The sequence below is a fragment of the Episyrphus balteatus genome, chromosome 2 (genome assembly GCF_945859705.1).
Source record: "Episyrphus balteatus chromosome 2, idEpiBalt1.1, whole genome shotgun sequence".
NCBI classification, from domain to species: Eukaryota; Metazoa; Arthropoda; class Insecta; order Diptera; family Syrphidae; genus Episyrphus; species Episyrphus balteatus.
In genome coordinates this window covers 129,543,520-129,560,374 of record NC_079135.1, presented here as the reverse complement: position 1 = coordinate 129,560,374, position 16,855 = coordinate 129,543,520, and the positions used below count along the sequence as shown (strand labels likewise).

Here is a 16,855-nt window from a genome sequence, read left to right as displayed (position 1 = left end):
GTGAATTTGACAGCTGAAAGGGGGGGTGAAGAGGGGAAATAGTGGACAAATCTCAGATTTCATGATCTATTTGCGTCTTGAGATTCAAAAAAATGACAAAAAAATGAATCTGAGATTCAAGAATCTGATTCTGGATTTTTATCAAGATTCACGCATACAAACACACGCACTTTCACAGACACTCCTCTGTTTGACATTTGTCTGAACATTTGTTGTTGTTTTATTTTTTTTATACGCACGAATATTTCATATTCTATTTGCAGTTGAAAATCTGAGAATTATACACAAAAATCTCAAAAGTCAATAGAAAACGACATTATTATTCTTGTTATTCAGTTTTCTTAAAAAAAATAACTTTTTGTAAAGTGATCCAATCGGGTATGGTTTTTTTGTAATTTTACTGCCGAAACCCGCTATCGTAATTAGTGTTTTGTTGAAACAATTTTCGAGCTAATGCTTTGAAATGTTGTTTTTCTTATTAAGGCCCAATTTATTCACTCTCCATTATTTTTAAAGACTCCATTAAAAATTATAAAACTGTCAAATCGCATACAAATTTTAAAATTTCCCTTTTTTAATGGCGACTTTAAATTTAATGGAGTGTGAATAAATTGGACCTAAATATATATTATTCTTCAAATAAAATAGGTTTTAAACAGGAAAAAGATGCGAATTTTGGTAATTTTAAGGGGGGCCGGAGATAGAACACAAAAAAAATCTTTGAAATTCAAGAGTTTCCTGTATTCGGCCCCCTTTTATTGATAAAAGTTTAAAAAATGGGGAAAAATAGATACATTTTCTAATCATTTAATTTTATAACTTATTAACAATCAAAATTGTTTCTAAATTCTTAAAACACAAAGATTTAAATAAAAACATTCAATTTATTTAAGCTTGACCTAATAAAGTCAGTGGCCGGAAATAGGACACTAGATGGCCGAAAATGGGAAACTCGGATTTAGGAGAATCGAACTTTTTTAGACAAAAACAAAAAATATTTTTGGGAAATATTAGGTGTGTTTTTTTGTTTATCTATATAGATTTTGTGCAAAAAAACGACATCGAGATTTTTGAAATCCGTGTAAAAGTTTGGCAGCACTGAACATTAACTTTGACAGCTGTCTGTCAAAAAGTTTGCTTTTGCTTTTTTATTTAAAAAATTAAAATTTAATAAAACAAAGCTCTAAACAAAATGAGAGAAAAAAAAACAAACAAAAAAAATCGTAGAATTGTTCCTGTTTTACCTATGCTTACTTATGAAGCCCAAGGAGATGACGAACAGAGATCGCTGCCACACATCGACAATGGTGACCATTCCAAACTACCACCAGGAATTCTACCACATGGTTTGCCCACTATGAAGGAAGTTGCATCAGCCATAACACCACTTGAACACAAAAAAGAACCTGAAGAGAAAAATAGAGTAAGTGAATTTTTTCTCTCCTCTCTTTACATCAATTTAACATTTGTGCTTTCAGTTAAAGAACTATCGGAAGAACAAAAACAGATGATCATCTTGTCGGAGGACTTTCAGAGGTTTGTTCTACGCGCTGGTCTCTATCTGAGAATGTCGACATCTACACAGACTACATTGGAGGTGGTGATAATGAAGAGTCAAACGATGAGAGGACACATGCTAGGTTATCATTGAATCGAGCTTTCTACGAAGACCGATGGTCTAAGAATCGATGCATCACTTCAATGAATTGGTCAACACATATTCCTGAACTGATTGTTGATTCATATCACAATAATGAGGTTTGCATTTGTATTTTTTTCTACAATTCTATCTAAAACCCACTAAATAACTTTTTATAGGAGAGTCCCAATGAACCAGATAGTGTTGTAATGGTCTGGAACACAAAATATAAAAAACAAACACCCGAAGATGTATTCCATTGTCAGATATGTCCATATGTCAGCATGCTTTGCTAAATTCAATCAAAATCTTATACTCGCTGGAACGTATTCCGATCAGATTGTATTATGGGATAATCGAGTGCAAAAGCGGACACCCATCCAGAGGACACCTCTAAGTGCAACTGCACATACGCACCCAGTGTATTGTTTTGCAAATGGTTGGCACACAGAATGCACACAATGTGATATCCATCTCATCCGATGGCAAGCTTTGCTCATGGAGTTTGGATAAGTTGTCGATGCCGCAAGATACACTGAAATTGCAGCAACGGCAATCGAAGCCAATTGCTATCAGTTGCATGTCCTTTCCGTCGAATGGTAAAAGTTTGTTGTGATTTTCCATTTGCTTATAAATAAATCGTTATTTTTACTCAAGCTTATCGACATGGAATACGTTCGGGTGTGTCTGAAGTCTATGAGAAGCATTTGGGTCCAGTGACGGGAATACCAACTCATCCAAATCAATCTACACCAGATTTTGAAGATTTGTTCCCTACATCGTCCAATGATTGGACAATTAAGTTATGTAGTCTTATGTCGTTTTCCAAAATTACGGGAGTGAATCACTCCTTTTTCGTGCAATTTTGGAATTTGTTCACGAAGAATTTGACAAGTGGAGTGATTTGACGTTTGCTTTGCATGTGTTTGTAATACGAAATAATGAATAAAATAATAACACAATCTTTTAAATTCACTTTTAGTGATTTTTTACAATACTTTATTGATTTTTTTTGTAAATAAATATAATTTCCTTCACAAAAAAAAGTTAAAACAACCACCCAACAATTTGGCAAGCAGTACATGAAGTCAAATGTAGAAGTATTGGTAATCACTCCGTCACTCCCTCAAAATTTTGGGAGTGAAGAATTCACTCCAAAAATTCACTCCTTTTTCAATTTTGGAATTTGAAATTACTCCTTTTGGAGTGATTATATAGCTAGGAGTGTCACTCCTTGAATTTTGGAAAACGACATTAAGGTGAAATTTAATATCTACTATAACAACCAATATGTATAACATTTTTTGTATTTACTTGTAGGACACTAAACCATTATATTCATTTAAAGATAATTAAGATAATGTTATGGATGTTGCATGGTCTCCAATTCATCCCGCCTTGTTCGCTTCTGTCGACGGCAGTGGTCGCCTTGATATATGGAATTTAAATTAGGATACCGAAGTGCCCTCAGCATCGGTCGCAAGTTATCGTAACAATGCTTCCCACAAATTCTTTCGTCGATGAGCAGAATTAGCTTTAGAAAACTTCCATTACTGTACAAATTGTATGTGATGTATATGGGTTAGTGTTTTTTTTTTGTGGTTATATATGCTATGCATAGCTATATTTAATTTATTTTTTTTGTCCCCCTTTAATCTAGCCCATGGAAGTGTATATCGACGATGAAGACAAACTCACTTTGCATGGTTTGCAACAGCATCAAGTTTAATTGAAGGAAATCGAGAAGAACAAGTAACACTCGCCAGCAATTTTCAACTTTTTTAATTTTCCAGAAAAATTTATACCAAATCGTATGCATTTGGATTCAATTAGCTCAAAAATCATAATGGTTTCATTCTATCAGCTCTAGTTTTTGAAATATTTAATTTTTCATATTTAGGGGCATGTTCGTTCATACTAATTTTTAAGTTTTGCCCATTTTGATCGTTTATTGAAATTTTCCAGAAAAAATTATACTAATTTAATTAATTAATTAATAAATTTAATGTATTTAAGGTCAGTAATCCTAAAAATCACATTTTTTTCTTTCTAGAAGCTCTATTTTTATTTATTATTTTTTAGTTTTTCACATTTTGGTGGCAATTTTCTACTATTTTTAAAGTTATGCATATTTTGACTGTTTGTTAACATTTTCCATACAATTTTTTATCAAACCTTATGTATTTGGGTCCACTAAGCCTGAAAATCACACTTTTTTTTCTATGAGCTGTAATTTTTCCGATATTTTCATTTTTCACATTTTGGGGGTAATTTCATTCTAAAATCTTTTTAGTTTTTCTTATCACATGCGTTTTTAAAGTTTCACTGGAAAAATTTATTTCGACTGTAATGTATTTCGGTTCAGTAGCTAAACAAAAATACAAAATAAAAATTTACAAAAAAAAATTTGTATGAGTTTTTATGTATGAATAATTTAAAAACTAGATCTGCTAGAAAAAAAACTAAAAATGTTGTTTTCGGAATCAGCACCCTCCATTTAGTAAGACATGATAAACAACGATCGGGAAAATTTTTGTGTGTTGGGCAGTGAATTTATGTGGTTAAATTAAAGAAAAATGTATTAAAAGAGACTTCAAAACTATTCAAATAAAAATTTTAAGTTGTAATAATTGAAACTTCTCAACCACGATTCTTATTTCACTAATATCCCGCCTTTGTAAGGACTCCCACAGCTGGACCAAGAATGCTAGCTTGCAAATAAGTTTTTTGTTTAATTGCAATTTAATTTTAATTTTGATTTATTGAACTTCCTATTGACTTAAAATAACTTATTTCTAAGATACATTGATAGATACAAAATTTTGTTAGCACAAAGGGGGCCTAACGTTAAATAATGACAAAGTTATAAAATATAAACAAATATAATACATGGATAAACTTTATTTAAAAAGTCTGCTGTCTAGGCGGTTGTCCTCGAGGTGTTCAGACCCGGATGTCCAGTTGTAGGGTTGGTTGAGTGGGGTTTAATTCCTTCCGCTGCATAGCTGTTTAGGAGGGGAAAGTAATTGCGAAGAAGATTTATGCAGATATCATTTTCTCGGGATCCCGATGGGGGCTTTAGAGCCATCTGTAGAAGACATGTCCTACAGAAACAGGACGACATCAATGCAGGCAGAGTTCATCTGATGAAGAAAGAATAATGAATATATCGAACCAAAAAAGGAGAATTAATAAAAAAAAATTACCCGCAATCAAAATTGGGGACATAAATGATGCTCTGAAACATTTACTATAACTTTCTTTCAAATATTTCTTCCACATCAACTTTCAAGATGGTATAGTTTCCACATCACATGTCGTCCAAGTTTATAAACGTCGATACCATCATTTGCACAGGCAGTGAAGTGATCTTCTTCTAAGATGGCTTTTCATCAACGGGTCTTGGTTCTGATATCATTTACATAAAGTGAGGTCAATTTTAGGGAGCTGAAGAATATGGGTGTTGAATGAGCTGCATAATGCGATGTTAGGATTGTCTTGCTTATTGCTGTCTGCTGTTTGGGATGAAAAGTATTTCCTGGAGGAATATTTTTCGGCTTTTCTTCGCAGCGCACATACATGACGTGTATATTTTTAAAAAGTTATGAAACTGTTTTTGTGGTGGGCATTATATTGAGGCAAATGATTAACAACAAGATCTTTGTTATAATTTATCCATGTTTATCGTCAAAGAATAAACGTTTTCGCAAACGAGCGGGCATTCCAAGAGCATTTTACACTACATTTGGCTTTGCATGGGGGTTGAAGGTACCGGCACGATTAAGACACAAGCGCACAATACACAGAATTCTTCTTTTGTGAAATAATTCCTAGAAAAAAAGATTAATTATGCTAGCTCATTGTAAGAATAAATTGTTTTACTTTCCATCTGGTTTCAGGTTTTTTTCTTTAATTTTGCGGAAGATATCGCACTCTTGCAAAAACGTGAATCCTAAAATTATTAATCAAATTAAAATAAAACAAATTTTATGGTACAATTTTCATCTTTTTTCAAAAAATATGCTTGTACTTACATTGATTTGTGTTGTTTGCTATTCCTAATTGAATTCAATTTTAAATATTATATTTTTTTGTCATATATCTGTCAGCTGCAGCTGTCGTTCAATGGAATCTGACATTTAATACCTGTAATGTACCTTGGCAGTACTGTTTTCTATCGAGAGAAAGTAAAATCTGGATAAAGGTGTGTTTTTTTGTTTATCTATATAGATTTTGTGCAAAAAAAACGACATCGAGATTTTTGAAATCAAAACAATTTACGTGTTAAATACAACAAAAACTTTATCTATATAGATTTTTGAAAAATCCAGATAATTATCCAGATTTTACTTTCTCTCGATAGAAAACAGTACTGCCAAGGTACATTACACTTATTAAATGTCAAATTCCATTAAACGACAGCTGCAGTTGACAGATATAATATGACAAAAAAAATATTATATTTAAAATTGAATTAAATTAGGAATAACAAACAACACAAATCAATGTAAGTACAAGTATATTTTTTGGAAAAACATAAAAATTGTACCATAAACTTTGTTTTTTTAATTTAATTTAATTATTTTAGGATTCACGTAATTGCAAGAGTGCGATATCTTCCACAAAACCAAAGAAAAAAAACCGGAAAAGCAGAAGGAAAGTAAATCAATTTATTAATACAATGAGATAGCATATTTATCTTTTTACTAGGAATTATTTCACAAAAGAAGAATTCTGTGTACTGTGTGCTTGTGTCTTAATCGTGTCGATACCTTCAAACCTCACAGCCAAATGTAATGTAAAATGCACTTGGAATGCCCGCTCGTTAGCGAAAACGTCTATTCTTTGACGATAAACATGGTTAAATGACAACAAAGCTCTTGTTTATCAATCGCCTCATTATGCCCACCACAAAAAGTCTCATAACTTTTTAAAAAGATACACGTCATGTCTGTGCGCTGCAAAAAAAAGCAAGTATAAACATACCTCCTGAAAAATATTCCTTCAGGAAATACTTTTCATCCCAAACAGCAGACAGCAACAAGCAAGACAATCCCAACCTTGCATTGCAGCTCATTCAATACCCAAATCCTTCGGCTCCCTAAAATCTCCCTCACTTTATGTAAATGGTATCAGAACCAAGACCCGTTGATTAAAAGCCATCTTAGAAGATCACTTCACTGCCTGTGCAAATGATGGTGTCCAAACTTGGACGACATGTGCATGTAAAGTGAAGTGTTGAAACAATGGCATCTTGAAAGTTGATGTATAAGAAATATTTAAAAGAACGTTATGGTAATTGTTTCAGAGCATCATTTAGGTCCCCAATTGGTTACAGGTAATTTTTTTATTTATTCTCCTTTATTGGTTCGATATATTCCTTATTCCTTCTTCAGATATAATCTGCCTGCATTGATGTCGTCCTGTTTCTTTAGGAAATGTCTTCTACAAATGGCTGTAAAGCCGAGATCCCGAGAAAATGATATCTGCATGAATTTTCTTCGCAATTACTTTCCCCTCCTTAACAGCTATGCAGGGGAAGGAATTAAGGCAGTACACATGGAGTCCCAACCCAACTCAACCAATCCCCGAGGACAACGTATACAGCAGACTTTTTAAATTAAGTTTATCCATGTATTATATTTGTTTATATTTTATAACTTTGTTCATTATTTAACGTTAGGCCCCCTTTGTGCCAACAAGATTTTGTAACTATCAATGTATCTTAGAAATAAGTTATTTTAAGTCAATTGTAAATAGCAAGTTCAATAAACCAAAATTGAATTGCAATACACATGGATAAACAAAAAAACATATTTGCAAGCTATCATTCTTGATCCAGCTGTGGGAGTCCTTACAAAGGCGGGAGATTTTGTTTTATCTTTTCTCCCCGAAACGTAATCTGTTTTCTCATTAAGATTTATTTGACCAGTTTCCAATCCGATATGAAAGTTAAATAAACAAATGTGTGCGCGCCTCACTGCATAATCTCAGAACTGTTTCTTTTTTGTTTGTTTTGTTGCTTGCTAGGTACTTATACAAGAAAAGTCTCATAACCAACTCCAAGTTGAAGCAGAACTCAAATATTCAATCTGGCGAGTGAATACAAGATTTTAAGAATTTCTGCAATAGGTTAAAGTATATTTAATATTTTGTGTTCTTCTAAAGAGAGCTGGAAAACTTTCAATAAAACAAGATACGAAAGTGTTTTGTTAAAAATAACTCAATCAATATCTGTTTAATATGTTTGAAATATAATTCTAGTTTCGCTAGTTCATTCCATATGTTTGGTTCATTTTTAGAGATGAAAAAAACTGTTTTGCTGAGGTTAACGCAGAAAGGGGATGATATGCCTTCTACGCCATTAGATGAAGCTAATGCCGAGGAAAAATCAACAAGAAAGAAGAAGAGCGACACGGAGCAGAATAAAATTGTAACCACATCACAATCCCAGTCACAGTCACATCAACCACCACATCCACTGCTGCTACCAAAGTCTGCCCAATCATCTCCCGCCGTCCAGTTTATGAAAGCAAAAGTTAAACTAGAAGCGGATCCAGAACTTGCGGAAGTTCATACTAATGCTAATTTTTTTTTATCATTCGCCACAATTAAAACAGAAAATCATTTCATGTGATCACTAAGTAATTTAAGTTTTTATTTTTATTAAGGATTATAAGTTTGGGTGTAGGGCTTGATTGAAAAAAATTACTGTTAAAACATATAAGTAAATTGAGTCTACATGAGGGATGATTTAATAGATTAAGTACAATTGAACAAATTTTACTTAATATTCCAACTGTTGTTAAACAAATTCGTTTCACTTTTCATATTAAATATACAATCAAAAAGTTAAAACAATATTGGTTCAATATAAACAAAACAAAATTAATAAATTTTATCTCATTCAATTCATTGTGCCACATGCGTATAGCTTCTCTAGACAAGAGTTCTTCATTATGCAAATAAGGATTTGCATGTTATTTGGTTGTTATTCACAGCATTCCTGAAAGTTTAAATAAGAAAAAGCACATTTTAAACCATTCGAAAATACAAAAAGTTCGCGACTTAGATACCTAATTTGATTGACTTTCATTCTCCAGATTGTCGATTTCAATGTTTAATTTCAAATTAAACATAATGCAGCAAAGCAGAAGTAGATGTATTAATAGACATAAACCTCCATCCTATCTTCAATAAACGTCTTGGTGACTGGAAAATGTTTTTGTTTATACAGGGGCAGGGAACTGTTGTGGGATGAAGTGGGCTTAAATAACGAGTGGCTTGGTTCTGGAAAAAATCAACAAGTTTTGGGTGGTAAATATTACCACCTCCAATGAAGTCTGTGTAGACGTCGACATTCTCAGATAGAGCCCTTCTTTTTTGTGTTCAAGTGGTGTTATGGCTGATGCAACTTCCTTCACAGTGGGCAAACCATGTGGTAGAATTCCTGGTGGTAGTTTGGAATGGAACCAAACACAGCGAGAGGAACATGATAATCGACAAAACAGGAAAAATTCTACGAATTTTTTTGTTTGTTTCTTTCTCTATGTTTTATTAAATTTTAATTTTTAAAATAAAAAAAGCAAAAGCAAACTTTTTGACAGACATCTGTCAAAGTTAATGTTCAGTGCTGCCAAATAATTACACGGATTTAAAAAATCTCGATGTCGTTTTTTTGCACAAAATCTATATAGATAAACAAAAAAACACACCTATTATCTGGATTTTTGAAAAATCTATACAGATAAAGTTTTTGTTGTATTTAACACGTAAATTGTTTCGATTTCAAAAATCTCGATGTCGTTTTTTTGCACAAAATCTATATAGATAAACAAAAAAACACACCTATATTAACTTTTTTTTTAACCATACCGAAAAATTAATAAATAAAGTACATTTTATTTCAAGAATTTTTCAAAAATGTTGATATTTGACGTTTCTGTGCTTTATTTTTTGAGACAAAATCCTTAAGGGGCTGGCTGCTAGCAACTCTACCCTACCTTACATGTGTCACCACATGTCTAACAAAACCTTCCTCAAACTGTTCTACAAACTGTCATTCTGTATTCCATGAAGTTTTCCAGCACAATTAGGTTAAAATTTTTCTGCTCCTACTTTTAAGGTAGAGCAATTGAGTGAAAAGTGAGCGAATCACAGAATAAACACTTTCAGGTTCAAGCATCGTAAATAAGGTCCTCATGTATTTGGATATCAATACCGCAAAACCATTCTGAATGAAAACTCTCTGGGAAATGTCTTGGTGTAAAAGGTTAGTCAAAAGTTTCCATAAAAGTGGCTCCCTTTCCGCCTTTTCATCACTTTTAACGAGAAGGCAACAAAATTAAAACGGAATTGGAACGATATTCAAAGAATTTTTCGATTGGGAACCCTTTTCCCGAACACATTTCCCCGGGAGTTTTTCTCTTTGTTCAAAATGCGAAACCTTTTTCAATTCGCTCGCTACTAATTATTAAACTAAATCGTCGGTTATCTTTCTCAACCTCGTATCTGCAAAATTTTGATTTTTCGTTTTTTCCGGATTTGGCATCGTTTCTTTCCGTCTCATAAGTGTAACAAACCTATATCTAAATAGCTAGCTCAAGTTATCCAGAAATGACCGTGCAAATTCCTTTCATCTTACTTCCTTTGTACTTGTTTACTGCAAGAAGCTCGTAACTCGTAAAAGTAAAAACAAAAATTCTTTCTTTGCAAATTTGTTTTGCACCAACCTCAAATTTGCAAACCTCAAATTTCTGAAAAGCGCAAAGTTTTGCCAATTTGGTAAGAATTCTTTGATTTCGTTGCACCAAACAAAAAACCTTTGCACTTTCCATTTCAAATTCTGCAAAGTTTTGCAATAATATGCAAAGATAAAATTTCATTTGCGGATGGCCATTTCTCGTGTAAAGTTCATTTTAAATATGATAATTTAAAATGATTCGCTTTGAACGACTTTTTGAAGATGAAGAGTATAGTAATAGTTACGTGAGTGATGTAAAATTAAGAATAAATTTTGAAATAATAAACTATTGGGAATATTTAACTATGGTTAGTATATGAAAACAAGTTGAAGTAACATTGTTAGAATTTGTTCTGTTCTTTTTACAAATCATTTATGAATGATTTGTTGTTAGATAATGTTAAACTGTTAAACGAATATTTTTTTTTTACAATAATGCCAATTTCATTATTATAACCGAAAATCATGTTTTTATAAATAAATTTTCTCCCATAATAAAATTTCAAAAACTGCATTTGAATTTAATTTTCCGATGATTAATAAAAGAAATAAAAATGTTTGAATTGTCTTGAAAACCAAACATCTAATTTCACAGATCAACACACTAAACTCATATCATGGAAGAGAGTTGGAAATAGTTACGAATCGTGGCTATTTGACATTTCAAATAGAATCTAGTAACGATGTTCAGCTGTCTAATAGTTAAAAATTGTAACAAAACAAAAGATTATAGTTGGATATTATAAACATAAGTAAACTATGGTAAAATAAAGAAGGTAAAATAAAGAAGCCTCCTCTAGAATTCAAAATTTTGCATCATTCAAAGAATGATTGCAATTTAAAGTTAAAATAATGATATTAAAAATTCTGTTATTTTTTTCTCTAACCAAATTGCAGCAATGCAACAGTCTAAGTAACTATAACCAAAAAAAATAACAAATGAAAAAGTAAAGTACAACAAAATTTCAAAAGATATCGTTGGTTAAGTAAAAAACGAAGATTTTAAACTTTTTTAACAACGAAAAGAAGTTGAAACTATTTACTGCTTTACTTTGCAAATTTTCAAACCCGCACTTTTTGTTTTGTAAAGAAACTATGCAAAAGTGCAAAGTGGGGAACTTTTAATTTTTGGTGAAAAGTATTATTTTGTAAAGTTGCAAAATGCAAAGTGCAAAGTGGTTGGTGCAATATAGCCATGGTATATATTTTACTAATGGCATATAATATGTTGTGCCTATAGAGTTTTGTTATCGTCAGTGCATTCGTTAAAAACTACAAAAGTTCTTGGTTCTTTAATGATTAGTTTTAATACAGCAACCTCGTATCTAAAATTTTCGGTAAATCGATTGCACTGATCAGTGGCGTAGATAGCTTTTCGCTAAGGGGGGGGGGGGGGGGGGGGGGATGGATTTAGTTCGCAAATTTTTTTAAAGTTTTAATAATGTTTCTTCGTATTGTTTTTATTTTCTTTAAATTGGAGAAAGTTCTTTCGGTGGTTGACGTTGAAACCAGCAGTGTAACTTATATCTTTAATAAAATATATATGGGTACTAGGAAAACTTTCTTCGGGGCTGCTATCGAGGGCTTTTAATGAGTTCATAGAGGAAGTATTATTCCTTCTGATAAAATATCTTTTCTGAGTTTTTAATTCTTCACACAGAGAAAAATATGACCAGGACCACCTAAAAACTAACAGATTTTCTTATTGAACTGTTATATGAAGAAACCTTATTAAAATCAGCAATTAATTATTAAATATTATTTTCATGGAGAAAATCTTTTTGAAATTTAGTAAAAATTTCATTATTTCAAATTTTTCAATAAGGAAAACCCGATTGTTAAGCCTGAACTACATCAAAACACAAGTCAAAAAAGTACAAAAAAGTAAACACCATGTTTTTTCTTCTTCCCCCTAGAAGCTTGTTTGTATATCTCTTTTTCATTTTAAAAAAGTATTCGATTCAAAAAGCTTGAACAAGAGCAAGCTTTCAATTTTCACAAAGTTTTAAAAACAAATACATTCAAACAATATTTTTTATCCTTTCCGTAAGGTAGCTCTTCGATCACATAGTTCCTGTCATTTTGCGAAAAAAAAGCTCTTTTGACAAACAATTGAAATTTCAAATACAGTCGATTCCCTATAAGTCGTACTTCCTTTAGGTTAAATTTCCTCTAACTCAAATTTTTTAACGTGTTTAATGAAACCGCCTGCAGCAAAAAGATTAAATAGATTCCTCTTAGTCGAATTTCCCTCTAATTCGAACTAATTTTCGTGTAGTGTGACAATTCGACTTATGTATATGGAGTTGACTGTAATTTGTTTATTTTTCAATTTTATTTTTTTTTTGAAATTTCAAAACTTCAAAAACAAAAGAGCTTTTTTAGTTCATTTTTTTCCAATAGATGTCAGGTAAATATACATGTGTTTTTTATATTTTGAGCTTTTTTTACTTTTTTGTACTTTTTTGACTTTGTGTTTTGATGTAGTTCAGGCTTTAAAATAATATTTCCTTCTTGGATGAAAACCATAAGGAAATCTTATTGTTTTTGTTCTATTTTACGTGGTCTTGTTTTCTCGGTGGAGGTGGAAGAATAGAAGATTGTCCTGCAGCCAAATGTTTGGTAAAACTCAACAGTTTCATTAAATTCTTTAGCTGCTTTGTCTATTTCAGACGAAGAATTCTTGGAAAGAACCAAAATCCTTTCTAGTATGTTTTCATGGTTTCTAAATTTTTCTTCAAGGCCCATTATTTAGAAATCGAGAAAAGGTTGAAAACAGTAACACGAAAATATTCTTTTCTGTACTTTGAACCGAAGGGTTCGAACGATTCTTTTGTCGCTTCACTATTCTCTTTTTTTTTTGGAACCTACAAACACTTTCGAAAATGAGTCGCCTTCTGCCCTCTTAAATCTTTGGCGAGATCCAAAGCTTGGACCAAGTCTAAATTCACTCTTTGAAACTCCGACTTAATGGCAACGAGAGTTGGTAAACCATATTTATAACCTTTAAGCTAATCAAAAACTCGAAATCCATAGCGTTTTTTTTCAGAGTGTGTTTCTTTAACTTAACTTGTTCATGACTGGTTATGTTGTACAATTATCGATCCCAATCAATGGGGGGGATATATCCCCCTGATCCCCCCCTATCTACGCCACTGGCACTGATACTCTTAATGCTGTAATCTCGCATCTAAAAATGCGTCTCTCACCTGGAGAGCGTAATTTAATACAGGACTGAAACACATGAAAATCATGCTTGTTGTAAGTTCAAATGAAATGGCATTTAAACATTTGGCTTAAAAAAATTATAGTACGAAATAATAAGTTTTTCTTCCTACTGAAAACCTATTGGAAGAGAGATACGAGGTTGAGAAAGAAACACAACGATAATGCTTTGGAAATTTTTCTTTCAGATATTTTGTTCTTTTTGTTTGTTGTTTGACGCCACAGATAAACAAGTAATCATCTAATATACTGTTTTCACTAGACCCAAAAAGCATCTAGTTGAAAAACAAATATTTTCAAATTTTAATGATCAGTCTAATCGCTAAAAGCTAATCGTTTTCTCATTCCTTTGTAAAAATTTCAAGAGTTGCTTTTTTGTTTACAAATACATAATATATTTAAAATGTTTCCTTAATTACCTTACTTAACTTAATTACTTAAATAACTTAACGCAAATTATTCCCAGAACAACTTTATCTAACAGATGCTCATGGTGCATCTTTTGAGACTGTCGCTTTTTTTCGTTTTTTTGTTAATTTTTCCTTTTCCAACGAACACACTTCAGCTATAGAATCGGGATTTTCTAACCAAAATTTATAATCCAAGTTGATGGGAAAGTTCTTGGAGTGATTGCATTTTTTGCATTTAATAGAAAAGATTTCTTTTTTGCAGTCAACAGCTGAAACATCAGCTGTAACTCCAGGCTTCAGAGCCATGTGGCACTTTTTGCAAAGAGATCTCTTTATATTTGGGTCTCTGAAAAAATATAAAATATGAATGTGTTGTACAGGTTTTTTAAAGAAATGTGAAATATTATTTACATTCGTAGGACTGATTTTTTGCCAATAGATTTGCACAAGTTTCCATAATAAGCGGAGAGTGTATCACTTTTTCCAGCCATAAGCATTGAAGCCTGATAGAGGAAATTCATTCGACTAAAGGAGTCTTTTCCTTGGAAGCCTTTATTTTTACCAGACATTATTTATTTTTATAATTAAGTTTATTTATCCATAAATTTTTCTTTAAACAAAATTTAAAATTTGTTTGAAAACAAAATTTGAATTGAATTGAATTTTATTGAGTCTTCAAAGTTAGGTTACATTTTATATCTTATTCTAACAATAGCTTAGATTGTACTGAAGTGGCTATAAAGTATTGCCTTCTTTTTCGAGTATTTTTTTTGTAAAGCCTCGTGGCAGTCTATATTTATATAAAGCTAAATATATGGTTGGTCTGCTCTTGCTCATAAGCATTAAATTGAATTTGTTTGTGACGGGAGTCACGTATACAAATATACAATAAACTTAACCTATCTTAAAACTACATACATACGAATACTGGCCAGTGCAGTGATATGCTTAATATCTAACATATTGCTTTAGATTTCTTTTTTTTTTTTTTTTTTTTCGTTTCTTTTTCTTTTTAAATTTTTTTCTTTTGAGTTTATGAAGCGAGAGCGTCATATATACATTAAAAATACAAGTAAAATCACAGTATACGAGAGTGTATGAGCAACATTTTAATATTGAGATATACATTTAAGGTGACTGAGTGAAAGATTCGATTAATGGTGTAGAGAGGAAGATACATTTTGGTATACATTGATGTTGTTTCTCTATCTTTACGAGCGATAGCTCTTCTTAAGTTATAGAATAAAATAGATACATTTAGTAGGAGATACAAAATGAAATAGTCAGTAAAGAAGTATGAATGTGCTCAACACTAATACAAAATAGATCACAGAATTTTAATTACATAAATACTAGGATGAGAACAATAACATTGTAGCAAACAATAAAACATTCAATTTAGATGAAATTAAATCAATTAACTGGCGAATATGTTTTAAAGTATTTTCGGTTTACTAGGGAATAACTTAACCTAAGGGTGTAAGTACTGCCCTCCCATTTATGGAAATGTAAAGTATTTTGATGTGAATGTTTTTTTTTTTTTTTTTTTTTTTTCCTTTTGCTGTTTGGTTTTGATTTGTTTTTTTTTTTTGATTTGTATTGTTTATTATTTTTTGTTTTGTTTTTTGTTTTTTTTTTTTTTTTTTTTTTTTTTTTTTTAACGATTTGATAACATTTGTTTTAAAATTCTAAAATTATCATGTGGTGGCAGTTATAGTAGGGTGTTAAAAAAGTCAATTTCTAATTTGGATTAGCCACGATTTTGATTTGGCATGGCAGTTAAGTAAAATTGTGGAGGGGAGATCTCGGTGGGATCAAAATCCGTTGAGAAGATACCGAGTGGCGATAGATAGTTCACGCTGTCCCAAGAGAACCCAGTCTGAGACGAAATGATGTGTTCCACCAGATCATTATCCGAAAGCTCGAGTCTAGAAATGGTCTTCTTCATTTGAAGGAGAGCATATCTTAGAAACGGAATGGTGTTAGTTTCATTATGTAGGTGTACGTTGGAAAATCTCTTCGTTTGATTTTCATAATTTATACCCGCGCAGAGTCTCAGAATCTTTCTCTCCAGCAGCTCCAACTCCGACGCTGCCGTAGGCGAGATGGAGAACCAGATGGGAAACGCGTAAGTCATGATTGGCCTGATCAAGGTTTTATAGAAGAGCAACTTGGATTTTTTATTCAAATCTTTATGTTTTAGGTATGGCATAAGCATATTGGAAGCTTTTCTGGATTTTCCTAGGATGATCCGAGCATGAGTATTGAATTTGAAAAGTTTGTTAAAGTTGACACCGAGATACTTTAAGCTGTTTTTGGGTTGAATGGTATTTCCATCAAGTCTGATGGAGATATTTTTACTTTCTCGGACAACCCCTTCTGGCCCCTTGCCACTAGCGTTTCTGAAACAGATAAATTCAGTTTTTGGGATATTTAGTTTAATACCCCAGGTATTGTAATAATCGTTAATTGTTTTAAGATGCTTTTCAAGTTGGCGAGAGGCAATAATGGGATACTCATGACTGGAATACGCAATGGTGTCATCCGCGTATAGAAGACCCGTTGAAACTTGATTATTATCTGATATGTAATGGGGGAAATCATGCAAGAAGATGTTAAAGAGATGGGGCCCAAGGATGGAGCCTTGCGGCACACCACTGTTGCACTCACAGATTTGGGATTTAGTGCCTTGGATTTGCACAAAGAAGCGCCTGTTTGTGAGAAAACTTTCCAGAATGTTGATTATGTGACGGGGGATATTGAGAGCCACAATTTTGGAGAGGAGACCGTCCCTCCACACGCTGTCGAAGGCTTTTTCGACGTCGAGAGAACAAGCCA

The 16,855-nt window shown here is 32.1% G+C and overlaps 1 protein-coding gene, 2 long non-coding RNA genes and 1 pseudogene across 4 annotated transcripts; 2 read left to right on the top strand and 2 right to left on the bottom strand.

The window, feature by feature from the left end:
* Nucleotides 1-1,064: 1,064 nt before the first annotated feature.
* On the top strand, nt 1,065-2,690 carry LOC129909763 (cytoplasmic dynein 1 intermediate chain-like; annotated as a pseudogene).
* Nucleotides 2,691-4,380: 1,690 nt separating this feature from the next.
* LOC129912313 (uncharacterized) lies at nt 4,381-5,831 on the bottom strand. Its single transcript, XR_008771800.1, has 4 exons — nt 5,674-5,831; nt 5,522-5,591; nt 4,846-5,469; nt 4,381-4,782 (listed from the first exon to the last, which is right to left on the bottom strand). It is a non-coding gene; the product is annotated as an uncharacterized LOC129912313 (long non-coding RNA).
* A 100-nt stretch (nt 5,832-5,931) lies between these two features.
* On the top strand, nt 5,932-7,433 carry LOC129912312 (uncharacterized). Of its 2 annotated transcripts, none has more exons than XR_008771799.1 (4): nt 5,932-6,146; nt 6,228-6,613; nt 6,678-6,977; nt 7,036-7,433. It is a non-coding gene; the product is annotated as an uncharacterized LOC129912312 (long non-coding RNA). The 2 variants fall into 2 exon arrangements; XR_008771798.1 differs by having other exon boundaries at nt 5,933-6,146; nt 6,674-6,977.
* A 6,411-nt stretch (nt 7,434-13,844) lies between these two features.
* Nucleotides 13,845-14,646, bottom strand: LOC129912311 (uncharacterized). Its single transcript, XM_055990523.1, has 2 exons — nt 14,429-14,646; nt 13,845-14,363 (listed from the first exon to the last, which is right to left on the bottom strand). The coding sequence occupies exons 1-2, from the start codon at nt 14,584-14,586 to the stop codon at nt 14,096-14,098; spliced, it is 426 nt and encodes a 141-aa protein (XP_055846498.1). The 5' UTR covers nt 14,587-14,646; the 3' UTR covers nt 13,845-14,095.
* Nucleotides 14,647-16,855: the final 2,209 nt, after the last annotated feature.

Excerpts from the sequence above, each read along its gene's own strand:
- LOC129912311 (XM_055990523.1), bottom strand. The coding sequence starts at position 14,586 with ATGTCTGGTAAAAATAAAGGCTTCCAAGGAAAAGACTCCTTTAGTCGA. Across the intron at positions 14,364-14,428 it reads AAAAAATCAGTCCTACGAAT|AGACCCAAATATAAAGAGAT; the intron begins GTAAATAATATT and ends ATATTTTTTCAG.